The sequence below is a fragment of the Equus quagga genome, chromosome 10 (assembly GCF_021613505.1).
Source record: "Equus quagga isolate Etosha38 chromosome 10, UCLA_HA_Equagga_1.0, whole genome shotgun sequence".
NCBI classification, from domain to species: domain Eukaryota; kingdom Metazoa; phylum Chordata; class Mammalia; order Perissodactyla; family Equidae; genus Equus; species Equus quagga.
In genome coordinates this window covers 110,287,155-110,314,719 of record NC_060276.1, presented here as the reverse complement: position 1 = coordinate 110,314,719, position 27,565 = coordinate 110,287,155, and the positions used below count along the sequence as shown (strand labels likewise).

General features: G+C 41.8%; 2 protein-coding genes and 1 non-coding gene across 5 annotated transcripts in view; 2 read left to right on the top strand and 1 right to left on the bottom strand.

Moving 5' to 3' along the window:
• The window catches only part of SYAP1 (synapse associated protein 1), a 29,725-nt gene extending 25,360 nt beyond the window's left edge, over positions 1 to 4,365 (top strand). Inside the window, exons 7-9 of the mRNA XM_046673894.1 lie at positions 611 to 669; positions 1,114 to 1,261; positions 3,418 to 4,365. Of these exons, the coding sequence (XP_046529850.1) occupies positions 611 to 669; positions 1,114 to 1,261; positions 3,418 to 3,545 (335 nt within the window). The 3' untranslated portion in view covers positions 3,546 to 4,365. The remainder of the gene's footprint in view (positions 1 to 610; positions 670 to 1,113; positions 1,262 to 3,417) is intronic.
• Positions 4,366 to 10,058: 5,693 nt separating this feature from the next.
• LOC124246204 (U5 spliceosomal RNA) lies at positions 10,059 to 10,172 on the bottom strand. The gene has a single exon (XR_006890413.1). It is a non-coding gene; the product is annotated as a U5 spliceosomal RNA (small nuclear RNA).
• Positions 10,173 to 22,088: 11,916 nt separating this feature from the next.
• TXLNG (taxilin gamma) overlaps positions 22,089 to 27,565 on the top strand; it is a 49,667-nt gene continuing 44,190 nt past the window's right edge. For all 3 annotated transcript variants that reach the window (XM_046674186.1, XM_046674185.1, XM_046674184.1), the window contains exon 1: positions 22,089 to 22,213. In XM_046674186.1, coding sequence (XP_046530142.1) covers positions 22,112 to 22,213 — 102 coding nt within the window. In that variant the 5' untranslated portion in view covers positions 22,089 to 22,111. The remainder of the gene's footprint in view (positions 22,214 to 27,565) is intronic.

The window sequence follows — 27,565 nt, the reverse complement described above, 5'->3', positions numbered from 1 at the left end:
TCTACACAGTAACATTTAGCGTTTTGCCTGTAGATGTTAATATGAATCCCAATTGTCTATCATTCTTTAGTATTTCTTTTTAATAGTTTTGTTGGAAAATTCCATTTTACCAAACACTGCCTGTGTAACAAAATGGACTCCAGACAGGGTTCAGTAAAGACTGCACATCTAGTAAGGTGGATAAGCTAGAAAATGTGGCCCGTGAGAAAGAGGAGAAGCTGGGACTGAGCAGTACTCTCTACTTTGTGCTTTCTAGCGTTCGTGATGAAAGGGAAACTTGCTAGATACCTTAACTCTCATTAGCCTAAAAGAAAGAACAGAACTATCCTTTAATGAATTTTCCTAACACTGAAGTCAAAATTTATTTCCTGCAGGAAATCTAAGGGGCATCGAATATGATGACATATTAAAAATATCCCCAAAAGAAAGAGGTTCAGATGGTTTTACCTGGCTATTTCTTGTAATAACTTAAGAAAAACTGAAAGCATAACATAAAAGCTCATTTCTGAAAATTATTTAGTATCATCATACTTGTGGGTATTTTAGTTGTTATAATATGTATTCAGAATTGAATCAAGCAATTATTGTCTCTTTTATTCTCACTTCTTAGAGGCAGTACGGCCCAAAACGCCACCTGTCGTAATCAAATCTCAGCTTAAAACTCAAGAGGTAATACAGTTTTCTGTTGTACCTAGTAGTTGATGTCTGGAAATGAACTGTGTTAACTATCTCATATAACCATTTCAAACTACTTATGAATACAGGGCTTATCTGTTCTACAGAAGAGGGGTCTGGTACTTGCATAGTTAAGGACCTAGAGCTGAGACCTGAGGCAATTCCCTGGCATAAATAATTCCAGATATGCTCATCAGGAATTGGACAGAATGAGTGGAGTGATCCAAACTGAGTGTAATAGATTCAGGTGGTAACTCATTTAGTTACCAAGCAACTGTGCAGGTTAGAAGGTTGGAGAGCAGTGAGCATTCGACTAGCAGAGGAAGGAACCGAAAATGATGCTGCATTAAATTGTGAGATGACCATAAACCAGAGCTCTATCTAGCACATAAATGTCACTTAGAAAACCGTTTTCTGAGCTCATTTGTTGCATTTCAGGATGAAGAGGAGATTTCTACCAGCCCAGGTGTTTCTGAGTTTGTCAGTGATGCCTTTGATGCCTGTAACTTAGATCAGGAGGATTTGAGGAAGGAAATGGAGCAACTGGTGCTTAACAAAAAGGAGGAGGAGACAGCCGTACTAGAAGGTAAAAAAAAAAAACAAAACTGTTCTCCTCCCTACTTCTGAAGTTGATTATAGAAAATTGTTATTCTGAAGCAGATAGACAAAAATACATTGTAACTTTTGCATCAGAATTGCTTCCCTGTTCCCCACTAGAAGGTGGATTCTAGCACACGTGACCAGACCTCATGTCCCTTTGCCCTAAGCATGCACAGAAGCATACAGAGGAGAAACTAAGAGCCAGAGAGGATAAGTGATTTGTTCAAGGCGCCTCAGCCCCATGGACATGTGGCCAGGAGCCAGGCGAGGAAGTGTGCACACCCTTTCGCTTAGAGATGCTGCCCTCTGGCCTTCTGCTTTAACAGCTACCCTCCTGCTTGGGTTGATATTTGTATGTGGGAAAGTGTTTTCCCAGCTGCTGTGTGCCACAAGAGCATCACTTCTGGGAAGGAGCAGCCTGCCTTTAAAAAAATAATTTAGAAAAAAGTACAAGCAGAGAGGGACTGGCTTTCTACTGGATGAAAAGCAAAGGCTTGGGTTCATCATCATCAAATGAAGAGTGTTTCACGAAGCCTTCTGAGACTTCCAGTGCGTTCAGGAAGCCAGTTGTTCCCACAGTTGTGCAGAGAGCACCAGTGAGGTGCTCCCGTAGGAGAACCAGAGCCCTGTTTGCACACTGCAGAGGAACTCTGGAGGAGAGAAGTGGGAAGGAAGGAGATGGGAGGAGCTGTGGGAGAAAGAAGCGAGTGGGGAAGTGACAACCTGGGCTCACCAGGCCCTTCAGACCCCACTCACCTCATCTGTTTTCCATACAGATGGCTGCTGGCCACCTCAGAAGGAAGGCGGGCACGAGCCCCATGTGTTGTGGGCAGTAGCTCGAGCAGACTGTGCACTGGCTCCATTTTTGCTGGTGATAACTAATAGCAGAGGCCCCACAGGAGATTGGAAGGAGCCCTGGGTCAGGACTCATAAGGTGCCGGCAGGCTGCTCCGGGCGAACTGCTCTTTCTCTGAATTCCTGCCCTAGTTAGAATTTGAACCACTTCATAATATTCTTCTATATATGAGTTGTCTTGGCCCCCCAGCTAAATTGTAAGTTCCTCAAGGGTAGTTACACCGTGTCTTGTTATCCCCCCAGTACCTAACGTGGAGCCTAGCACCCAGTAAGCACCTAGTAAATACTTGTGAAATTGGTGGTTTGCTATGCAACACACAGTGTCTTTTTCCCTTGAGGTCACTGCTGCAAAAACATCCAAACATTTGGCTTTCATTTTCTCTGTAGCTACTAAGTTTAAAATTGGTTTTTGAAAGATGAAAATGAATTTTAGCTTTACCTTTTCAATAGCTGGTTGGTTTGTTTTCTCCGTATTTTATAACTATATAGCAGATGCCTTATCCTATACATACATACATACGTGTATACACACACACAGAGGTACAGTGAGTGTCCGAGTGGAAGGTTGCAGCTCTAAATCTCAACATGGAAGACTGGTGTGAGAGCTCAGAGGGAGCCCAGGTGAGGGGCCAGCCTTTGGCAAGAGACTGCCTGCCTTCAGCTCCTGGGAGCTGTTGCCACTGTGGGGAGACCACTGCTAATGGGGCTAAGCACACACTGTGGAGCCTGCGCATCTGCTTCCATCTGTATGTCTGTTGCTGTCAAGCTGTTTGATCTTAGGCAAGTCACTTAACCTCTCTGTGCTTCCATTTCCCCACCTGTGGAACGTGTGCAATAGTCTGTCTAGTCCGTGGATTGTTCTAAGGATGGAAAAAAAAGTGATATGTGGAAAGTGGTTAGCCCAGTGCCGGCTCAGTGAGTACTCAAGAAACGTGAGCTGGTTTTGCTGTCGTCATCATCAGTAGTGGTAAAAATGAAGTTGCAACCAAATATTAATTAGCAACTGTCCATTTTAAAACAGAGGCCTAGGTAAAGCAAAATAACACCCCAAACTTATGGCGACATCTGATACCTTTGCTTCTGTGTTCAACAAATTTACCTTTCTGATCATATTTCTCTTTGGTCACTGTTAAAATTTGGTTCTTCCGAGCACACACAGTAAGGAAGCCTGGGATGTTAAAAATTAGCGTGGCTAGGACTTACATAGGTTGTTATAGTTGACTGAATTGTTAAAACCAGCGTTGTGAATTCAGAGCGAATCTTTGAGTTCTCGTTTGTTTCTCTTAGAGGATTCTGCGGATTGGGAAAAAGAACTACAACAGGAACTTCAGGAATATGAAGTGGTGGCAGAATCAGAGAAACGAGATGAAAACTGGGATAAGGAAATAGAGAAAATGCTTCAGGAGGAAAATTAGCTGTTTCCTGAAATAAAGGAATAATCCTTAACATTGTGTAACTGACATTAAATTCTGGATGGCAATACTCGCTGAATCAGAAGGCACAAAAGCGTATAACTTTATGAATTTTAAAATTATTCTTTTTTCAAGCTGAAACTTGCCTCTTTTACTTTTAAAAAAAGTATATAGAACAGTTATTCTAATCATCAAAAAGGGATGTTTTGTGTAATATTTCTTTAATATAAATCTAGTTAGAGATGTTCTTCTAGTAAGTATGGATATCTTTGCAACAGAAACACAAGTAAAATTTTAGAGTTCTGTTTTCCATGAGGTCAAAAATGTAATTCTTCAATTGTGGTTTTCTAAACATTTGTACTTCTTGTTGCATTTTTGTTGATACATGTATGTTAAAGTACTTACTTAATGGATTCATAACCATCAAAACGACCAAATTGTACCAAAGAACTTAAGAGGAAGCACTTTCAGGACTATTTTCTTGCTGGTTATTTTCTAAAATTCCATCTGGAAGCCAAAAGATAAGATAATTATGTTGATTTTGATGGTATAAGCATCACAAAATTTGACATTGAGAAATACTGTGCAAAAATGTTTTTATCTGGGGCCTTTTTTCTCTTTGTTTTTTTTTTTTAACTATACCACATTCAGTAATGTTGTTTTCCTGAATCTCACATCACAGTTTTTGTAGAAAGCAGGGCCTTTCATCCTTTTTGTAGTAATTACCTTCAGAAGCCTGTTCACCTTAAAGTCTCATTCTTGTTTAAATCATCACCACATATAAATGTTTTAGCTTTGTCTTAATTAAACTGTCTTTATAAAATTGTATCCTTCCAAGTACAACTTACGGCACTTCACTGATCAGTCCTACTTGTATTCTGCTACACCAGCAGGCCCATGTTCATAGAAGGTGGTTATTTTAAAAGAACAAGGTGGCTTAGTGTCAGAACACTTCCAAGGCATTTGCTTCCCGAAACTTTCATATTTTTCAGGGAGCCTTTATTTCCTAAAGGGGAATACAATTAAGACAATTCTTTATAAGAAAAATGTACATATTTATATTCTTGACCCCATAAAAGTTAGTCCTTGGTTCTCTGGCAAAGGCATAGTCAACAAGAGAACTGGGCGTGGGTTCCAGCATTACTGTTGTTTGTAGTTTGGGATACGCACATGTGAATGAGCCAGACTGTGTCAGCCTAGGATCACTTAGGTTGTAGCAATAAACTCATGTATTCTATGAAACCACTGACCCCATTATCAAGAGATTTCCACTTGTGGTGCGGCAGTTGCCAATTACTGAGATTAGGTTCAGAGATGATGACTGGCAACTTCTAAAATAATCCTATTGAAGGGAGAAGTTTGAATTTATTTTTTTAAATAGAGTTTGCTGGAGGGAAGGAACTATTAAATGTTTTTAATTTAACTGTTAAATGTTTTTAAGCAGCTAAAATTCCTAGATGTAAGTAGATCAGAATATGACAGTGCTTGGCTCTTAGTATATGCACTAAAATTCTTTTTTTTTTTTTAATTACTTTGTTTGAATTGTTTTTTTTTTCTTTTAAATATTGGCACCTGAGCTAACATCTGTTGCCAGTCTTCTTTTTTTTTTTCTTCTCCCCAAAGCCCCCCAGTACGTAGTTGTATATTCTAGTTGTAGGTCCTTCTGGCTGTGCTCTGTGGGACACCACTTCAGCATGGCCTGATGAGTGGTGCCATGTCCGCTCCCAGGATCCAAACCGGCGAAACCCTGGGCCACCAAAGCGGAGCGCACAGACTTAACCACTCGGCCACGGGGCCGGCTCCCTGCACTAAAATTCTCACTGATGAATGTTGAATAAATGTAAAAAAGCAAAGGTTTCAGAGAAAGTAAAAAAAAAACTCTAAAATGACAATAGAAATATGTTACGATTGCTACTATCAGTTTTACCTGATACTCCTACTGCATTTAAAAACAACCTAATTGTACATTGCCCTGTGAAAATAAAAGGATAAAATAAGATTTTATAAACAGCATAAAAATACAGTTCTATATTTTTATGTGTTCATCAAGGAGTAAAATGTTCTGCTTTTGTAAATTATACAAGTAACTGAAGTGTTACTCCTTTAAAGGGCAAAATAATTTGTGACCATGTTTGGTGGAATATTTCTAAGTATTTATTACATACCTGGGGGTTAGCCAACAGGACATACTGAGCATAAAAACACGTAAGCTTCATAAAAGGTTAAAATATGAACATACTTGCTCGCACTGTGGGGATTATACCTCACTACCCGGAGTGTGGCTCAACCAGCATCACTGGCCTGCTCTGGAAGCTTGTTAGAAATGCAGGGTCTTGGCTCCTGCTGCAGCCCCGCTGGCCCAGTCTGCATGTTACTGAGACCCCCAGGGATTAGAACGGCCTTGACAGTTTGGGACGCGCTGGACTAATGTACTAATGTGCTCAGGGCAGCCGAGGTTTCTGGACTCCTTCACTAGCGTCCTTGGATAAGTGTCTTTCTAGTTGGCGTTACAAGTCGCCTCTGCTGTGTCAGTTGGTACTGACTGCAACTCCCCCTTCCACATTGCCAAAGAAAGAGGAACCAAATCCCCAGGGGGACCACAAATAGTCCTGCTAAATCAGATATTTCTAATAGCACACATTTCAAAGGAAAATGATGACACTGCGAAGCACAGACATAAGGCGCTCTCAGAACCTTTTGAGGCGAGGGGGTTACATGTTATCAGAACGTTTTACATGTTCGCAAGCTTTCTCTGAGGTTCTTGGGGGACAGGAGAGGAATGATGTGCCATGAAGGCTGTAAAGGATGGACGGTACCATGGGTGGCAGGTTTGTGCACGTGAAATCAAATAACAAAAACAGTTTAAAAGGTACCAGAGCATGGAACCAAACTATGTCTTTAAAGCCTGTTTGAGGTATATGGAGTCAATACAAGAATTAACAATATCCCTTTATTTGCTCTTAAAGCAGTTTATCAAGCTAGTAAAGTCCTCAGCTGACGCAGCCAGTCTTGGCAACAGCAGACTCAATCACAACGTCAGAATCTCGCTATACGCAGAAGTGGTAACTTCTTATACAAAGTGGGAAAGCTCAATTTGTAATTTTTGAAGAGTTAAGCTAGAGGAGCTTATCTTGTAGGAGATAAAGCAGCGATTATGCTTGTACTCACAGGGTTTGCAGATGTCCTACTGGAACCGAGACAGTTTTCCACTATGGGAACGTTGTCACAGAGAGGATTTTTAGGACATTTTAAAGGTTTACCAAAAGAAAACTTATGATCACATCAAACTGGCAATATTTTATTTGCCTCTTTGACTGCTTTGGTATAAAAATCAGGACTCTGAACGTGCTTCTATAATTTAAATAGTTTGATATGGTTGATCATTCTGGTAGTAGTGAGATTTCCCCTCCATTTTTAAGTAAAGATAAACATTTTCAAATATGAAAATTAGGGGAATTTAATTTTAGCAAATTTATTTTTAAGCTTTTAAAAATATAAGTGGTAGAAACTGATAGTTTATATAATCAGTTTTATTGGGGGGAAAACAGGCCATCTTAAATGATTACTTCCACAGGCTATGTTGATAGGAAAATAAAATTACAAAATGCATGTTACAGTATCCAAAAAAGATGGTACTTAGAAAACTAATGTCATGACAGATGACAAATACATACTCATTAAGCTTTAATCACATACAGTTATGTCTGTCGCACAAATCATATTGTTTATCTGGTCTTCACACTAAGGGGTTTGTTTAGATAGAGCTGTTTATGATTTCAGTTGTTAAACTATGATTTTTTATAGCATTTATTCAATGCATCCTGATTTATTTCCAATATGAAAAACTATATTACACTTTGTTCTGAATAAATAAAGCTCACTTTTAGCGGTAAGATATGTTACAGTGGTTTTTCCTGAATAACTAAAACTTCTATTCTGGTAAAGAGGACTTGTAAGTATTTCAAAGTTACCTGGTATGTAGGCTCCTACTGTTAGAATTAAAGCTGCCTTGAGATAGTACTGCGTTTTAAGAACACGTTTTACTTTGACCGTGGAGTTCTACTCAGATGCAGATCCTCCTAACCCAGGCAGTAGGTCTTTTACTCTAAAGCTATTATGGGATTTTTCCCTCCTCTGCTACTGATGATATACAGTGATCTCTCTTGTTCTTTCCTGAAAACCATGATGAGCAGTGACAGTGCTTTCTGCTGGCTAGAGCTAAAACTCAACAAAGTTAACCAGCTCCTCTAAGAATTAAGCATCTTCTCAATAAAGCTGGGGAAAAAAATTAAGCCTGTGACCTAATAAATAGAGATAATAGATCAATCCATCGTAATGGAGGATTTTGGTGACTACTACTAAAGTATCCACATTATAATGATAACAGCGATTTTGTGCATAATATTCTCTGCCATTACTGCACTTAGACAATGCAAAAATCCAGATACAGCAAGATGGCCACATCACTCGACAGTTTTAACTCTTTCATGGAGACACTGCAGGGTATAAATGCGATGTGAGAACTGAGCTGAAACGTGTGCCTCTACCAAACGAATATGGAACGAGATACTAAGGCCACTAGCAAAATTGGTGTAAAGTGTTCTGTGTTAATCAAATTAAAAAAATACATGCTTATGAAAATAGACACTTAAAAATTTGGACATCACACAAAAGTAGTTAATGGGATGGATGCCTTACTTTCCATATTACCATGCTTTTAGAAATAGGCCAAGCCAGAGACTCTCTTGGCCTAGGGCAGTGATCCTGCACTTGAGAACCACCTGGGAGCTTTGAAAATGATGCCCAAGCCCCAACCCCAGAGAGACTAATTGGCCCAGGATGTAGCCCTGGACATAGGATTTTTAAATAAACTCCCTAAATCATTCCGGTGGGCAGCAAGGATTGCAAAGCACGGGGCCCAGGGGCAAGAGGCCTGCGGGAAAAGTCAGATTTGCTTGGGTGAGATACTCAACCAGAGGGCACTCAGCCTCTTAGAAAAATGAAAGGGTGGAATTGCATGTTTTTTGAAGTCCATCCCATGTCCTAAATGCTATCCTGTTTTAAGAGAGACCTTTGTAAAATAGATACACTTTTCATTCTGTTTTCGAAGTTTTAAAATTTTTCTGAAATGTACAATATCTTGGGCTTTCAGATTGAATACGGCAGATTAAATATATGCATTTATCTCCACTCCAGCCACAAACCTCAGTAAAGGAATAAAAAGAAAAGGTATAAATTCATAGTGACAAAAACAGGAGAGCAGGTAACAACAGCCAGGTGGTGACAAGGACATTTGAATACTTCAGACCCCTGGGAAAGCTCAGGAATTCCGGAGGTGCGCTATCTCTGAAGGCCGAGGAAAAACTGGTATCAGGGTGGGCAAGTAGAAGTCTCTGCCACAATTTAAAACTGAAAATCAAGAAAGCCGTATTAGCATATTATCAGCTATAAAAGCAAACAGATGAAACTGCTAAGAGTTTAAAATGATGGTTCCTGGGAAATGGGAATCAGGGATGAGGAAGGACAAGTCAGGGGTCTGTTGTTCTGAAAGCCTTGTGTCATTTAACTTCTAAAATTAAGTATATACATCATTTAGATTTAAAAAAAAAATTTAATGTACTTTTGAGTAGGGTATGGGAGAAAAGATGCAAATACTGTAAATGGGAATGTAAAATTGTAGAATCTTTCCTAATGGCAGTTGGGGGATATGTATCAAAGTGTTAAATGTGCAGAACATTTAGTCCGGCATTTCCACTCATGGAAGTTATTCTAAGGAATTGGACAGGGGCTGGCCCCATGGCCAAGTGGTTGAGTTTGCGCGCTCCGCTGTGGCAGCCCAGGGTTTCACCAGTTCGGATCCTGGGTGCGGACATGGCACCGCTTCTCAGGCCACGTTGAGGCGGCGTCCCACATGCCACAACTAGAAAGACCTGCAACTAAGATATACAACTATGTACCGGGGGGATTTGGGGAGATAAAGCAGGAAAAAAAAAAAAAGTTGATGAGCTTGTGAAAGGGAACGTTGATATACTGCTGGTGAGAGCATACACTGATAGGATCTCTTTGGAAAAAAGCACAAATTGTCATTACTTAATTGAAAAGTTGAATATGCACTTCTCTTTGACCAGCAATTCCTCTCCTAGGGAGTATAAAATGATATAACTACTTATGAGGGAAATTACCATTACTTAGTAAAATGGAAGATACATGGAAGGATATACCCACGTGCAACTAGGTGACACATGCAAGAACATCTATAATAGTATTCTAATGGCCCCAGACTGCACACAACCCAAATGTCCATCACACAGAATGGAAATATAATTATGTGATATGTTGTGAGTGAACCAATGAATCTCAAAAAAAAAAATGTTGAGCAAAAAAAAAAAAAAAAAAAACCAAGACCCAGAAGAACAGAATAGCTCCAACCCGGACTTAAGAGAACAACAGTAAAAAGAAAAAAAACAGAACAGGAAATCACAGGTACCCAAAGGTCTACTATTACACACAAATACTAGCCTTGCACACACAAGGCCTTAAAAAATTCAATCAAGGCTCATTTGTTTCTCTCCACGGAAATCTTTAGTAAAAGGCGAAAGATTTATGCGTTTTGAAGAGAAAAGTGAGTACAGTAATGCTCTTGGAGAGACAATTGCCAGGGAACTGCCACTCCTGGTACACTGAGGGTGAAGTTCAGCCCGACTTGAGAGCCTGCAGCAGCTCTTTCAGTTAATTGGGTAAAGAACAGTCTCATTCTTTGAAATAATAGGTTTAAAGGAAACCTACAGCTTTTAACTTGAAAATATATTGCATGCAGTGCACTATGGTTATGCAAATGAAAGCTGAGTCATCACCCGGGAGATTCACACCGTAGCTGCCGAGTTCATCTGAAGCCTGCTTGGCAGGCAAAGGACCCGTCCCCAGTCTACCCGGGACCCTGATTCCATCTGTTTTGTTCATTGAGGCTCTGAGTGTGAATTTTGGGGGATAAAGGATTTTGTTGATCGCTTAAGAAAATGATGTCAGAGCTCTGTATATGACATGAGAGAGGGTTCACACTATAATGTTAAATGAAATATAAAAGGCAAATTACAAATATCTATTTAATTTGATAGTTGAGGCTCTAAACCAGGGATCAGTCAAGTATCCTTATGAACTGAGGGGTTTAAATATATTCAATATGTGTCAATTCATTGCTCTTTTTATCTTTATTGATGTTTAAATTGTCCTATCTTAGGCCAATAAGAGCTTCTTCAAGTAGGCCCTTGAGTCTTTTTGACTCAACCCTCGTAGTCTTTGATAGCTTCATTGCTTGTCAGCATCCACACACACACACACACACATACACAAGATGACAAGATGTCCCGTACTCATCTTTCATATTTCTGCCCGAGACCTGGAATCAGGCATTTCTCCAAGGAGTCCTGGTTCTTTCAATGGGACAAAGTCTTTATTCTTCAAGAATTGTCTTGGCTATTCTTTGCCCTTTGCTTACTGTATTCAGGATATAGAAGGAGTTTTGAAGAAGAGTCAATGACATGAAGAGTTGATGAGGGAAAATTCTTCTTTATAAAAGAATTCCAGCTAATAAATACAAAAAGTACCATTTTGCAAGGCAAAATGAGGTAAAGATCTAGTCAATAATCACGAATGATGCTAGAACCATTAGGAGAAAGGTTGATGAGAAACCTTATAATGAACTTAAAACAAAACAAAAACTCTAATATCTTGAATGAGATATTAGAAAGTATTGCATCCATGAAAAAAATAACAGTATGCTATAGAAAAAGAACTTATTCAGAGAACAAGAAATAGATCTAGGGAATTAAATTATGATTGCATAATTCAAAACTTCATTTGAAGACAAAGTTGAGATCATCTTCTAGAAAGTAGAGCAAAATAGGATGTAGAAAAATAGGAGAGAAAAGATAAAAATTAGGAGATCATTCCAGAAGGTACAATATCTAGCTAAAGGAAGTCCAGAAAGAGAAAACAAAATGGAGAGGAGAAAATTATGAAAGAATTAAGGAAACTTTTCCAGCACACACACGCACACTCATGCACACACTTCCCCATCACCATCCTCCTGATATAGTTATGTTTTAATTTTGTTAATTTAATCTTTTTTACATTATTTCCATGTGAATATTATTCACAACCTAGGCATATAGTGTCCTATGAATACAGTACTTTTCTTGTTCAACTTTTTTTGTCTCTGAGTTAATAACCACCTTGTGTTTTGTTTTTGTTTTTTTGCTGAGGAAGATTCTCCCTGACCTAACATCTGTGCCACAATCTTCCTCTATTTTGTATGTGGGATGCCGTCACAGCATGGGTGATGAGTGATGTAGGTCCGCACCTGGGGTCGGAACCTGCGAACCTGGGCTGCCAAAGTGCAGCATGCTGAACTTAACCTCTATGCCATGGGGCCAGCCCCTCACCTCATGTTTTTATTTGCTTGATTTCTTATACATCTATTACCCAATTCTTTTTCAGAGTCTCTGCTAGAAATCTTGCTCTCCTCTCAATACATTCCAACAGCTCAGATAATTTAGTCATTTTATCTACTTCTTCCAGGAATCCTATGCCCTCCTGCTCCAATCTGGTCGTTTGCTCTCTCCAGCCAGGGTCTCCCTTCTCCTTTTTCCTGTTGGGTCCCTTTTCTTGGTTTTCATATTTCTCTCTTTTCTAGGTTACCCTTTTGTATGTCACCCAAAGTTAAGTTATACTGTGGTAACAAATGACCCCAACACCTCACTGGCCTCCAGCAACAAACATTTCTCATGTATGTTATGTGTCTCTCACAGTTGGCTATAGCTCTGTGCTTCCTCCTATCCCCAGGACCCAGGGGATGGAGCAGTCCCTGTCTGGGACATCAGTCTCAAGCCAGAGAAGTGACTGTAGCTAACCAGAGATGACCCTTAAGCTTCTGCTCAGAAGTGACACATGTCTCTTTTGCTCACATTCCAATGGCCAAAACAGGGTCACATAGCCACTCTTGAGTTCATTCCATATCTATACTTTGGCTGGGTATAAAATTCTTGATTGGAAAAAATTTTTCTTTGAGAATTTTGAAGGCATTGCTGTATTGCCTTCTAGCTTTTAGTGTTGTTGTTTGGAAACCAATGCAATTTTGATTCTTGAATCTTGATATGTGACCTTTTTTCTCAGGAAGCTTTTAGGATTCTCTTTTTGTCCCTGTGGTGTGGTGTGGGAGGGCGGGTGAAAAGCATCAGACCCTCTTCTTCCCTAGAAGCAAATCTATATAAATATCTTTCTATGATTTAGGAATAAGTTTCATGGCATGTGACAGAAAATCCAAATTTATAGTGATCTAAATTGGATGCTTATTTCTCTTTCACATCAACAAAGTCCAGAGGAAGGTAAGCAGGGCTGACCAGTGTGCCCCAAGAAGCAATTAGAAACTGCTCCTTCCAATCCTCGGCTCCCTAGAGGGGTTATTTATCTGCCTTCCCATCATTTGGATGGAGGAAGGGGACAAGAGGCAATGGCGCCATCTGCTATCCTGTAAGAAGGAACCAGCCACACTACATTTCCACCCCAATCACTTGGCCAGGACTTTATCACTTGGCCATTCCAGCTCCAAGGGATGCTGGGAAATAAAGTCTTATTCTCGATGTCCATGTGCCCAACTATTAATTTGGAGGGGGGTAGTATTACTAAGGAAGAGGGAAGAATTGATCTCAGAGTAGGCAGCTGGAAGTCTCTACCATGATCTAAAAGTAAAAATCACAAAACAGCTTTTAAAAAGAAGCTTGTTGGTGGGGGCCGGCAGTGGCATAGTGGTTAAGTTCGCATGCTAGGATTCAGCGGCCTGGGGTTTGCAGGCTGGATCCTGGGCACAGACCTACACACCACTCATCAAGCCACACTGAGGAAGCATCTCACATACAAAAAAAGGAGAGGAAGATTGGCACAGATGTTAGCTCAGGGACAATCTTCCTCACCAAAAAAAACACCCCTTATTAGCACAAAATATAGCTGCAAGTAAGGAAGACTGTTTAAAAAGATGAAAATGGTGGCCTCCAAGTAGTGGCAGTTGAGGGATAAGGATGTGTGAAGCAGGAGACTGCTGACTTTTTTTAACCTTTTTTTTGGAAAACAAAAGTAGAATATACAAGTAGCTATAAAAATATGTAGCTTAATAAAGTATTTTAAAGCAAACACCCTGGTAACCACAATGCAAGTCAAGAAAGAACTTTGCCAGCTACCACCAGAATCCCCTCTGAGGGCCCCAACTCCATCTCTGCTCCCTCCCTCCCTCCTCCCTGGAAGACAATCTGACTTCTTTTTTTTCGGTTGTTCTTGCTTGAGGAAGATTGTCCCTGAACTAACAGCCATGCCAATCTTCCTCTATTTTGCATGTGGGATGCCGCCACAGTGTGGCTTGATGAGCAATGTGTAGGTCCAGGCCAGGGACCCGAACCCATGATCCCGGGGCCACCAAAGCGGAGCATGCAAACTTAACCGCTTTACCACTGGACCTACCCCAATCTGACTTCTACAGTCATCATGTCCTCCTTTCTTGATGGTTCACCCAAATGTGCATCCCTAGGCACTATAGTTTAGTCCTGAGTCCTGCCCATTTTTGTAAATGTCTTTTGAGTTGTTTTTATCTGCAGTTTCCCTTCCATCCCTTTATTTTCTTTATGATTTATCTACAGAAGAACCCTGAGCCTTTGACTCCCACAGCTTCCCACAGCCTGGATGTTGCTGATTGCAAACACTAGATGAAGCTCCAGTAGTAACTGCGCCCTTGGTGTTTCCTGCAAGCTGGCAGCTGGATGCCGAGGCTTGATCCCACTGAGCTTTGATCACTTTGACACAAGCATAGGTGGTCCACAAATCAGAGACGTAAAATGGCTGCTAGTTTCTCCTGGTGGACCTTGGGAGCCGTTGATACTCAGTGCCTAGTTCATTCATTCACTAGAGGTTGCAAAATCATGATAGTCTACTTCTAAGTGGTTAAAATGGCAAGTTTGATGTTATATATATTTGACCATAATAAAAAATGCATGCCCATTGGTGTATATAGGAAACAAAACTGGAAGGCTGTACAGTAAAGTGTTAATAATGGCTCTGTCTTGGTGACAAGATTATAGGGGATCATTTTTGACTATATCTGTCTGAAAGTTTTTCACTTTGTATATATTACTTTTATAATATAAAACATCAATAAGACGATTTCATTATAGACTAAAACAAATAGAAGAAAATAAAAACTATAGCAGAAATGAATGAATGAATATAAACCGAGATTAGGCTCAATGAAACAAAAATATTCATCAAGAAAGAAAAGAGAAAGCTTAATAATATTAGGAATGATAAAGTGTTACAGTCACAGCTAGCTGCCTTTTCAACATGAATGATACTTCAAAAAAATTTGTATATATACATGTATATAACGATGCTAAGTGAAAGAAGTCTGATACGAAAGGTCACATATTGTATGATTGCATTTATATGAAATATTCAGAATAGGCAAATCTGTAGAGGCAGAACAAAGATTTGGTAGCTGGGAGAGGGCAGGAATGGGGAGGAATTGCTTACTGGGTACAGGGTTTTATTTGGAATGACAGAAATATTTTGGCACTATATAGAGGTGGTGGTGGCACAACATTGTGAATATACCAAATGCCACTGAATTGTTCTCTTTAAAATGGCAACTTTTATGTTATGTGTCTTTCACCTCAATAAATTAAAAAATATATATGACATTTGATATACATGTATACTCTATCCTTGAGACAATACATTTGAAAATGGACTGGATATTGGATGATATTCAGAAACTATTGTTAGAAATTGAGCATTGGTAATGACACTGAATATGTCCCTCTGCCATTCGGGCCACTCAGATCCCTCCCTAGCCCCGCCATGATCCAGCCACTGACCCCACTAAAGTGAGGTGACCCCACCCCGCCATGAGCTGAGAGCCTTCAGGACCTCATCCAGCCAGAAGCTGACCACCTGTACTGGTCATTAATCTTTCCTCTCGGAGCTTCCCCAACCGGTCCCTTCCACGCTCCTCGCGTCTCCTTGGTCCGCTGCTCCCCGTTAGGCTCTGCCATTGGGAGGCGCTAGAGGGCAGGCTGGAGGAGAGAGGGGACTTCTCAGTTTTGTCCGCATAAACTCAGCTGCGGTCTTCACCTGGCTGTAATGGGTCTCAGTGGCAGCAGTTGATTCCTATCTGCAGCTTTTCCCCAGAGGCAACCTCAAGGTGCCCTCAGAGACTCCAGCGGCAACAGCGCCCCCTCTTGAGGGGTCTGAGCCCTTCCTCCAAGCTTGTCAGTCTTATCATTCCAACTTCTCTCCTTTTTTTCCTCCCATCCTAGGAGCCACAGCTGTTTCCAGCAATTGCTACCTTAGTATTTTCTTTCCGCCTTTTCAGCTCTCCAATACATAGGTTAATCATTCTTTATATTAAATTTTATCTGTGAAAAGAACTGTCTTGTTTCTGTCTTTTGACAGGACATGACTGATGCATCACCTGTAAACAGTTATTCATTATATTTGCTTCATGGCTTTTTGTATGTCTGAAATATTTCATTCCAATATTTTAATTTTACTATTTTAATTAGCAACAAAAAAAATAAGGTAGCTAGGAATAAGCCTGACAAAAGATGTACATGCAATGTAAGGAGATATTAAAGAACACCTAAATAGATGGAAAGATACACTCTATTCATGGATGGGAAGACAAATATCACTAGACACCAATCTTCTCCAAATCAGATCTTGGAGGGGTGTCTGGAATCTGTATTTTATCCCAGGAGAATCTGAAATTGTGGTTCTTGGACCAACTTTGGAAAACTCTGGTGAAGAAGGATAATATTTCAAGTCAGAAATATTTTCTCAAGAAAAACTTGACATTTTATATGGTGATTTTCAATAGCGCCTAACTCCATGAGTATTTTACATTTTTCTTTACCATTGTCTTTATTCATTTATTTATTTAAATATAATTGATAATCTGTTGTATTTTCAGATTTTTCTTTCACTATGCTTTCCTCTCTTTTTTTGCTGGGAAAGATTCACCCTGGGCTAACATCTGTTGCCAATCTTCCTCTCTTTTTTTTTCCCTCCCCGCAGCCACAGTACATAGTTGTATATTCTAGTCATAGGTCCTTCTAGTTCTTCTACGTGAGCCACCACCACAGCATGGCTACTGACAGACAAGTGATGTGGTTCCGCACGTGGAAACCAAATCCAGGCAGCCAAACTGGAGCGTGCTGAACTTTAACCACTGGGCCATCAGAGCTGGCTCTTTACCATTGTCTTCATACTTAAATATACTTTCCATTTCCTTGAAAGCCTATAATCATAGCCAAGACTTGGGGAATAATAAATCAGAACAAAATTCATGAAGCCAATATTCTGAAATACGCAATATGTGTATTTGAAGTTTTGAAATGCATGTACTCTCTCCCAATATGCTGTACATGACAAGAGTTTTTATTTGATGTATCCTCTTGCTGCTGGACCTGGCCCCCCAGTGTGTGCCAATCTAATACAGCCTGCCATCAATATGCCTGAGCAAGCTGGGTATAAAGTATAATCATTTTCTAAATTTTTCAGTGTTTGCCAGAAATGTGGAAGTGTAAAGGAAATGCTGAAACTGGCCAAATTCCTATAAGGACTAAAATCAGGGTTAGCTCAGATGGATGGTATTGGGTAACTGAATTAAACAATAAGCTCTTTGTTCTATGAAAAGGCAAATACTCCTTTTTCACTACCTACAACCCCAGTAGTATGCAACAAACATGAAATTCAACTCTTTTGATGAAATAACACTCTTGGCTACTTAAAAGGTTAGCAGGAGCTTTTCTTTCTCTGAAAATACTCTGAGGTGGACAAGTCAAACTAACGTAGTCAATTTAGCTCCTGTTGACCCTTCAAGATACAGCTTAGACGTCACCTTAAACCTTCCTTAGACCTCCCACCACCAGTAGAAAATATCCCAGAATACAGTCTCTCCAGAATACAGCTCTCAGGCCTGATTTACAAAGTCAAAATGTCCCTTTAGTAACAATGAGCAACAGAGGGGCTGGCCTGGTGGCACAGTGGTTAAGTTCGCATATTCCGCTTCTCAGCGGCCCAGGGTTCACCAGTTCAGATCCCCAGTGTGGATATGGCACCACGTGGCAAGCCATGCTGTGGTAGGCGTCCCACGTATAAAGTAGAGGAAGATGGGCATGGATGTTAGCTCAGGGCCAGCCTTCCTCAGCAAAAAGAGGAGGATTGGCAGTAGTTAGCTCAGGGTTAATCTTCCTCAAAAAAAAAAAAATAAATAAAAAAAAAAATAAAACAAGCAACGGAAGCATCTCACCAAATGGAAATGTACACATATCTATAGTCTCTCTGCTGGGTAGTCAGACCCACATAGGGAGCCAGATCATAATGGGAAGGTTGTTTGGTGAGTAAGAAATCAAAACAATTTTCCCTGTCCAAAGGCATTAGATTAGGATGACGGGGCCTCCATCCCCAGACTAGGGATAGCTTTGCGATTAGGGCCATTACTTTTTTGACCAAGATTCGCTCTCTTCCAAACATTGCTTGGATGGGCTCTGCCAGCCTGGCCTCCCTGACCGTCCCTTTTCTAGGTTTCTACTTTTCTGATAAACATTGTTTCTTGATATTTGCCAATACCTTCCATCATATTATAGGTATGATGAGGTCTGTAATTTATTGTCACCAAAAACAGTGTAGTAGTAGTGGTGGCCTCTCTCGGCGTGTGTGTGTGTGCTGTGTTAAATTAAGGACGGCAATGACTCCACTCAGGACTTCGCACACCAGGGGTGGTCAGCTACATTAATCAGGGAGTTCATATTCCATATTCTAGCCACTACCAATGCTTCTGTTAGCCAGAGCTCAATCAAACCAGAGGCTCTGATAAGCAGCACAATGCAGGTTAGAAATGGTTTTTCACTGGTGAAACTAGTAGCTTGTTAGCCAGTCTAATGGGTGTCAGAAATGGGCTCACATTGGTAAAATTCATGATATTCAATATATGTGCATTGTTTAAAATAGGTGAGACTCTCCTCACCGCTGCATTGACCAAGTATAAGAACCTAGCAAATGGTCCTGTGTCCAGCTATGAACACTGAGGGTTCCAGTTGCCTGATACTGGCTATGAGACCAACAGAATCCTGCCTCTGTAATAGCAGCCAGCCAGCCTTGAGTGCCTTGTATTTCATGCAAAATGATAGTCAAGCAGGTAAAAACACATACAGTTGGGACATCATTGAGCTTATTGTTCATAAGAACTGTCTTGTGCCTCAGGCTCATGGTTGTTTAATAAAAGCCTGAATAAATAGTCCCATATTCACATCATATCTATAAGGCCTTAGGGAGCTTGGGGAGAATACCCCCTACCCAACGAAGAGCTGTTTTTCTTGTGACCTTCACCTTTCTGGCAGGCACAGTTCTTAACAGAGATAATAATTCCTTGAGCAAACATGAGAATAATTAATGCAGACAGAACATGAGATGCCCCTTAAAGACTTGGAAATAAAGAAATGATAGCCCTTGAAGACCTACAATATAACCCTGACAATGGATCCCAGCAGAGATAAGCAAAGTGTTTTACAGAGCTTTGGGCTAAGGCTTGACAGTAACCTCTATGAACACATTTAAGATAAAAATCTAAACAAAGAAAAGGTCTAGCAAAAATCAGGTTAGTTTGGGGGCTAGCCCAGTGGTGTGGTGGTTAAGTTTGGTGCACTCCACTTCAGCGGCCCAGAGTTCACAGGTTTGGATCCAGGGCACGGACCTACACCACTCAAAGCCATACTGTGGCGGCGACCCATGTACAAGATAGAAGAAGACTGGCAAAGATGTTAGCTCAGGGCCAACCTTTATTTTAAAGATTTTATTTTTCCTTTTTCTCCCAAAGCCCCCCAATACATAGTTGTGTATTTTTAGTTGTGGGTCCCTCTAGTTGTGGCATATGGGATGCCACCTCAGCATGGCTTGATGAGCAGTGCCATGTCCACACCCAGGATCCGAACCAGCGAAACCCTGGGCCGCCGCAGCAGAGCACCCAAACTTAATCACTCGGCCATGGGGTTGGCCCAAGGCCAATCTTTCTCAAGCAAAAAAAGAGGAGGATTGGCAACAGGTGTTAGCTCAGGGCCAGTCTTCCCCACCAAAAAAGAAAAGAAAAGAAAAGAAAAATCAGGTTAGTCTGACCTAAGGAAGAAGAAAGTGATCCTAGACCTAGAGAGCCAGGCAGAAGCTATTCATTCTCTGACCAGCGTTGGAAGCTACACATCACTCCTGCTATGCTATATTCCTCAGACGCCAATCACTAAGCCTGGCCCACATTCAAGAAGAGGGGAATCAGACTCCACCTTTGGAAGGGAGGAACGTCCAAGAACTTGTGGACAGATTTTAAAACCACCATCGCCTACATTAAAGATGTTATAAGAAACAGACCTCTAAAATCCCTATTTCTTGCAGGAGCAGTAATAGCTGTGGTTCTCTTGGGTAACCAGTTTGTTTTTATTTTGTAATGTTGTGAATCACCCTGTAAATTGTGTTTTCCTTTTTTCTCAGCTGTCAAGAAGCTCAAAATAAAAATTTGGCTCACCTCCAGCTTGTGTACGAGACGTTTAGGCATATGTTTTACAGATTCAACCCGCCCATGACTTCCTCTTATTTTTCCTCTCTTCTTTCACTTTCGCTTTCTTCTCATTTCTCTCTCTCTCTGAATGAATGACATGATATATATCCATATATCTACACGCACACATATGTCGTGGAACATTGTGTATATGTTTACAAACTACTCAAATCCCTTTTGAAATAAGAACATGTATAAATAAAATACAATTAAATATTTTTCATTTCTCTTAAGACTTGAGGTCTCTTGCATAGTTCTTTTGTTTCCTTAATAAAGATAACTATTGATTTTTTTTTGTTCCATACGTACTCATATGAAAACAACACAGAAAATCATGAAGTAAAAATACTCCCAAATCTTGCCACCCAGGGAAAAACATTATTAACATTTTGATTTATATCCTAAACATCTCTTCATAAACATACAGGCAATTCTATATAGATAGAATTTTTCTTTTTAAGCTCACCATGCTATGTATATTTTGTAGGTCAATTTTAAAAATGTTTATCATTTTTAGTAGTTGCACGGTGTTCTATTGTACCACAATTTCACTACGGTACATTTTGACACTCAATTCCCTGGACGGGTTAGAAGAAACATTGCCGATCGATTTGTTTGCCATCTTTTGGAACTTTGGCCCTTAAGAAGGTGAGGGATGGTGGCTGAGGCAATCAGCTTTATACAGAGTCTGGGTATGGGTTCATCATCCTCTGCTCTAGTTTTGAAATCTCAAAGCTGTACTGAGATGTTCTGCCCATGAAATAAAACAATGGTACTTTCCTCAAATTTACAGAAATAATTAAAAATAATAGAAGGAATTTCCCCAATACTGAAATTTACTCTCATGTTTATGTTATCAAATTTTTGGCGTCTGTTATCACTATTGCGTACTCAACTCTAATAAAAATGGTATAGGATTGATACAAATTTTTGAGTTATTTAAGACAACATGTCAGGATTTCATGACGGTCTGTGACCTTCAGAAGCTCGGTCATTGGAACTCTGGTTCCATCAGATGGAAATAGGGAATATTCCTGAGGAAAACTCCCTCCCCGCCCCAACCATGTCAAGAAAAAAAAAAATCGATTCGACAAACCGAGTTTGTCAAAAAATTTCAGCAACCAAACGACTGGCGGAGAAAGCAGGATACATTTAACATGTATTAAGTGCCAACGAAGTGTAGAGAACTGTGCTAGAAGCCAGGGCGGCTCAGCCAAGGTGCATAGGATGCAGCCCCCACCCCGCAGGAGCTTGAGTCAGATAAACCATGCTGAGAGCTCTCGTGGAGGGGCAAGACTCGGGCAGGTGTTCGAGCCCAAAACCTCATTCTGAAAGCCATTACATCTCTCCTGCCTTGAAAGTCACGAAATATTTCCCCTTATCCCCAAATCATTCGAGCTCAATACCGAAGAAGAGCAACAAAAGCAGAAACACAACAACGGGTCACCGATCCCACTCCCTCCCAAACACTGGAATATTTCTAAACTTTTCCCGAAAGATTATAAAGAGTACCTTCCGGTACCGGCACATCGCCCCCAAAAAACTACAAGTCCCAGTAGGCTGCACGCTTAGCCGTGGGTACTCTCCTCGTCTCAGAACGCCGCACTACGCACCAATCCCGATCCGGGCCTGCGAGCTGGGGCCGCGCAGGCTGCTGGGACTTATAGTCCGCTTCAGAGTCCCTTTCCCCTTCTGCGCAGACTCGCGCGGCCTCTGTTCGCCCTTCGGTCCTGCAGAAGCCCAGCCCAGGCTTCAATGCGCCCCACCCCCATCCCGCTCCATCCCCTCGGGGGCCAACCTCCTCCGGTCACGTGGGGAGCCCTCCATGCGACGATTGGATGTGGGGGTTCAGGGGCGGGGCGCGAGGCCCTGTGAGGTTCCGTGCCCCTTGTCCGGCCGCTTGTTTGGCTGCTGCCGTCACCTCATGGCGACGCGGGTAGAGGAGGCAGCGCGGGGAAGAGGCGGCGGCGCCGAGGAGGCGATTGAGGCCGGACGGGGCGGACGGCGACGCAGCCCGCGGCAGAAGGTCAGTCTGGTGGGCGCCCGCCTTGTTGCCGGGCCGGAGGAATGCTTGGGCTGCTTTTTCGGGGTCCACCTCTTCACTCTCCTCGGTTACCTTTAGCCACGGGACGAACATCCGGCCCTCTTCCCTCCCGGGGGTGACGACAGTGGGAGCAGGTGGCGGGGAGTGGGACTGGGATGGATGGGGTGGGAGGTGGCGACCGTTGGGGTTTGGAGGCGCCCTGCGGAGGGGGAGGGAGGGCTGGGGGCGCAGCCCCGTGTGAGGGGGAAGGGGCGCGAGGCGGGGGTGCGCCAGGTGTGACAGCCACGTGCGGCCGGCGCCGCGGGGCCCCGGGTGCCAGGTGTTCTGTTTCCCAGCCCCCTCCCTCCGCGTGCTCGCCGACTCCCCGCGCTGGGTGCCGTCGGGGGGCTGCCTGGAGTCCCAGGCTCGCCTCCTCGCCGGGCAGGTGCGCAGGGCGCGCTGCGGGGTGCGCCCGGGCGGCGCGGGCGAGGCTGTTGCGCAGTAAGATAACCACGCGGGAGCCGGGGCCGCGCTGCGCCCCCCTTCCCCCGCCCCCCGCGCTCCCCGCCACTGCGCGGGCAGGCGAGCACCGCGGGGCTGGAGGGGCCGGTCGGCCCCTGGACCCAGATCCCGGGGCTCGTCTCTGGGCACCACGGGCCCGGCTGCACGTGGGACTGGCGATGGGGAGACGATGCTGGAGGACCTGGGTCCCGCAGAGTTGGGAGCAGCAGCGTGTGATAGCCAGTCTTCCCAATCCAGCCCCCCTCCCCCTTCTTGCTCTTTTTTTTCTCTCCCTTCCCCCCCCCCCTTTTTTTTTCTTTTTTTGGTGAGCGGGAACTTGAGCGCCTCCCCCACCCTGGCCTTTGGTCTCTCTTAATCTGGGGGACAGGCTGGACCGTTCCACTTGCCATACTTGACTCATGTCAAAGAGTTTTTACTGTCTCCCTGGATACAGGAAAATCGAGACCTTCAGAATGGGAGAATTCCCCTTGTTCTGGAGTCTGTGAGTACAGTTCGAAAAAGATTGCACAACAAATGGAGTACAGGGCTTTCAGGGCCCAGGACTGGAGAACTGCGAGGAAAGGGGCTGGAAAGGTGGAAACCCCATCTATTTTTTTTTTTTTGCAGTTGAACATGTTGAAACATTCAACTTGTTGGACGTCCTGCTTGATCACTCAGGGCTATTTAATATTACTTAGGTATTTGAATACTCTTAAAAGTCACTCCTGTATAAAATTACGAAATAATATTTTTCTCATGCGATCTCATGAACTGGAAAAAGGAAAACAAAGGTTCGGTTTACATCTGAGCAAAGTGTCAAGAATTAGCTTTTGGGGGCCTGTTTCTAAGGTCAGGTATGTTCTGTCTCTCTGCGTGAGGGTGTTACTACTTCTCAATTACTTGTCTTTCTCTCCCTCTCTTTGTACTCTAAAAGAAAGATCCAGTACTTGCAGGACTGAAAAAAAAGCTGTGGACCGAATGTGCTCTAGGGATTGAACACTGTCACTTTGGACACTTCACTTACTCCCCGAGGGCGGTGAGCCAGTCTCAGTGTTTGATTTCATAGGTCCCCAGGGGAGGACTCCGATAAAAAGCCACTGCAATTGAGGACGTAAGTTCTCTCTTATGCCACTGGGGTAAGGACAAAAAGTCTGAAGTAGGAACTGAGGTTTAATGAACTAGCACTTTAAATGACCACGGTAAGAGGTAATGACCCTTTGAGGCGGTGCTCTGGTTAATAGCTGGATATGAATAGTCATGCGTGTCTGTACTGTCTCATTTTTGTTTACTTAACCTCACGCACCTATCGTCTTTGCTCATGCTTTTCTGGGCCTCTTTTTTCCTTTTGATTTCCAATTGACTATGACATGGAATTGAAATACATGGTGAAGTATTAGTTTTTGAGTTTTCATTTTAAAAAACTGGGTGAATATCTTGTGTCTGCAAAAATAACTTTTATTTCCTTAGGACCTTTAATTTTTATTTCCTCTGGGTCATTGACTTGAAAAAATATTCCTAATTCTAACTTGACTTCTGTCCTGTTTTTCAGGAAGCGGAAATGATGTTTAACTGATTGGGTTGTTTCAAAATATTGAAGGAATTAAAGGAAAAGTGCCCGTTTTGTCACTACTTGGTTACGTTAAGGGATGTAAAGTGAGAAACAATTGGAGATGGGCTTTATTGATTCCTGGTTGTTTTAACCATCTACTTAGTTACTCTTGACCTGCTCACTTGGTTGTGGCATTGTTTCATAACTTCATCCTTTTGAATGGTCTCTTGAGGTCACTCTTTTCTTCTAAAGTTAATATTACAGTACATTTCTAGGGGTATCTTGAATTGTCTAAAGGTATCTATTTTTTTTTTTTTAATGATTGGCACCTGAGCTAACATCTGTTGCCAGTCTTTTTTTTTTTCTTTTCTTCTTCTCCCCAAAGCCTCCCAGTACATAATTGTATATTCTAGTTGTAGGTCTTTCTGGTTGTGCTGTGTGGGACACCACCTCAGCATGGCCTGATGAGCAGTGCCATTCCGTGCCCAGGATCCGAACTGGCGAAACCCTGGGCCAGTGAAGCAGAGCACGCAAATTAACCACTCGGCCACGGGGCCGGCCCCCTTGAATTGTCTAAAACTGTGCTAATATGATAGCCACAAGCCACATTGGGCTATTTAAAGGTTAATTAAAAATAAATAAAATTAAAAATTTCATTCCTTAGTCGTACTAACCACATGTCAGGTGTTTTAGTTTTTTTTTTTTTTTTAAAGATTTTATTTTTTTCCTGTTTCTCCCCAAAGCCCCCCGGTACATAGTTGTATATTCTTCGTTGTGGGTCCTTCTAGTTGTGGCATGTGGGACGCTGCCTCAGCGTGGTTTGATGAGCAGTGCCATGTCCGTGCCCAGGATTCGAACCAACGAAACACTGGGCCGCCTGCAGCGGAGCGCGCGAACTTAACCACTCGGCCACGGGGCCAGCCCCAGGTGTTTTAGTTTTTTAAGAAATTAGTAGACTTTTTTTTTTTAAGGAGTTTTAGGTTTACAGAAAAATTGAGCATAAATTACAGAGTTCCCATATATCCCCTCACACACACCACTTTTCCCCTATTATTTACGTCTTGCATTAGTGTTGTGTATTTGTTAGCAATTGATGAGCCAGTATTGATATATTATTATTAACTAACGTCCATAATTTACGTTAGGGTTCATTCTTGGTGGTGTACATTCTGTGGGTTTTGACAAATGTATAATGACATGTATTCACCACTACAATATCATACAGAATAGTTTCACTGCCCTACAAGCCCCCTATTCCTGCCTCCTCCTCTTCCCCCACATCATTGTCAACCACTGATCTTTTTATTGTCTCTATAGTTTTGCCATTTCCAGAATGTCTAAGGTTGATTTTCTCCTTTTTACTAGATTTTTGGTTGGGAATGTTAAAAATTATTTAACTAAATTAAACTTATTTTTAGGTCAATAAACCATTTGGAAGGATAAAGATATATAGAACCTAGGCTCAAATTAACATAATCTTATATTTACATATTACCCTGTAGTTTTTTGTTTTTGTTCTGAGGAAGATTAGCCCTGAGCTAACATCTGCCACCAATCCTCCTCTTTTTGCTGAGGAAGACTGGCCCTGAGCTAACATCCATGCCCATCTTCCTCTACTTTATATGTGGGACGCCCACCACAACATGGCTTGCCAAGCCGTGCCATGTCTGCACCCAGGATCTGAACCAGCGAACCCTGGGCCGTTGAAGTGGAACGTGTGAACTTAACCACTGCACCACCAGGCCGGCCTCATACATAGTACCCTATAGTTCTTTACGGCATGTTTGCACGTACATTAACTCTTTGAGCATCACTCGGATGGCTAGGAGAAGGCTGGGCAGCTGTCATTGCCCTCATTTACAGATGATCAACTGCTCAGTGAGGTCAAGTGATTTGCCCAAGGAGTGAAGCTGAGTCTGGAAGTCCATACCCTTTCATCTACGCTACAGTAATAAGTAGTGTGGTAGTGGGTAAATAGTATGGATTTTGGAGTCAAGACTCCTGGCTTTCTGCCACTTATTAGCTGTGCAGCCTTGGGCAAGTTTCTTGATCTTTCTAAGCCTCAGTTGCATCGTCTGTAAAGTGGGGATGATGCTGATACCACATTCGGATTGTTGTGAAGAATAAGAGTTGATATGACGCATTCAGCACAATGCTGGGCATGTGGAATTTTACTTGGTTTGGAGGGGAGAATATGTGAAAGGTCCATTTCTGTTGCTTTTAGGGCGCTATTAATTTTATAAATCCATCTTCTGAGCTTTGTATTTTTTCTTCCCAGAATCTCTCTGTGATAGACATAGTGAGGAGAAATCAGGTCAGGGTGGGGCAAAAGTATGGGGTTGGAAGAAATCATTTCATTATCTTGTTTTTCTCCCTCTTTGTGGATTTGATGAGTTTCCAGTCTTCTGGCAAAGAGATTAAGTAATGACAATCAAAAGTGATCTTCTGTTTACAACATTGTCGTCTAATGCTATGGTCAAGCTTTGGTAAATTTTATTTTCACGGGGAAGCAAACAGGCAAAGCAGTAATGAGCGCAGACCAGATCCAGCACATTCCTCTAGTCATACCGCGTTTTTACATCAGAGTATGCCACGTTTATGATGTTACTGGAAGGTGTTTTATATGTTATTTTCTGTGACATTTATATTGGTCTTAACTAGAGGAGTTTTATTTAGAAATGTAGATGTCAAATCCAGATGCCGCAAAGCAGGGTGTCTGTGATTTGCTTTTGTGTGAGATTCTTCACAGAGCATTCACTATTATAGATTTCTTTTCAATACATACGCTGTTCAGATTTTATACTTTTCAGAGAGTTGTGTTTCAAAGGAAAGAAATTTGAGTCCTCACTGTTTCCTGTACTATGGTAGGCGCTTAAGATGTGCTTGGATTCTAGTATCTCCTTACTTCTGAGGAGTACGTGGTAACCCCAGATATATAGATAAGGCATCTGAGGCTCAGTCCAAAAAAAAAAAAAACTTGTTTAAATAACATAGCTCAGAGTTGGTGAACTTGGCCTAGAGTTGGTGTATAATTGTGTAACTGATAGTGCAACTGATGTAACCTGCTACATGGACAGTTTCTGCTGACCTAGTAAGTTTTAACCTAATATCCCAAAGAAAGCCCTTTGCCTCTTCCTCCCCTTGCTACCCCTTCCCCTATTCTCGTTTGGTTCTAATGAGATTATTAGTAAGTTTGAGTTACTATAGCAGATGCGACAGTATTTAAAACGTGTAAAGTAGTATACAAATTTAATGGGGTATTCATCAATATTGAGAATTAGCTGTGTTTAAAATTTTCCCAACTG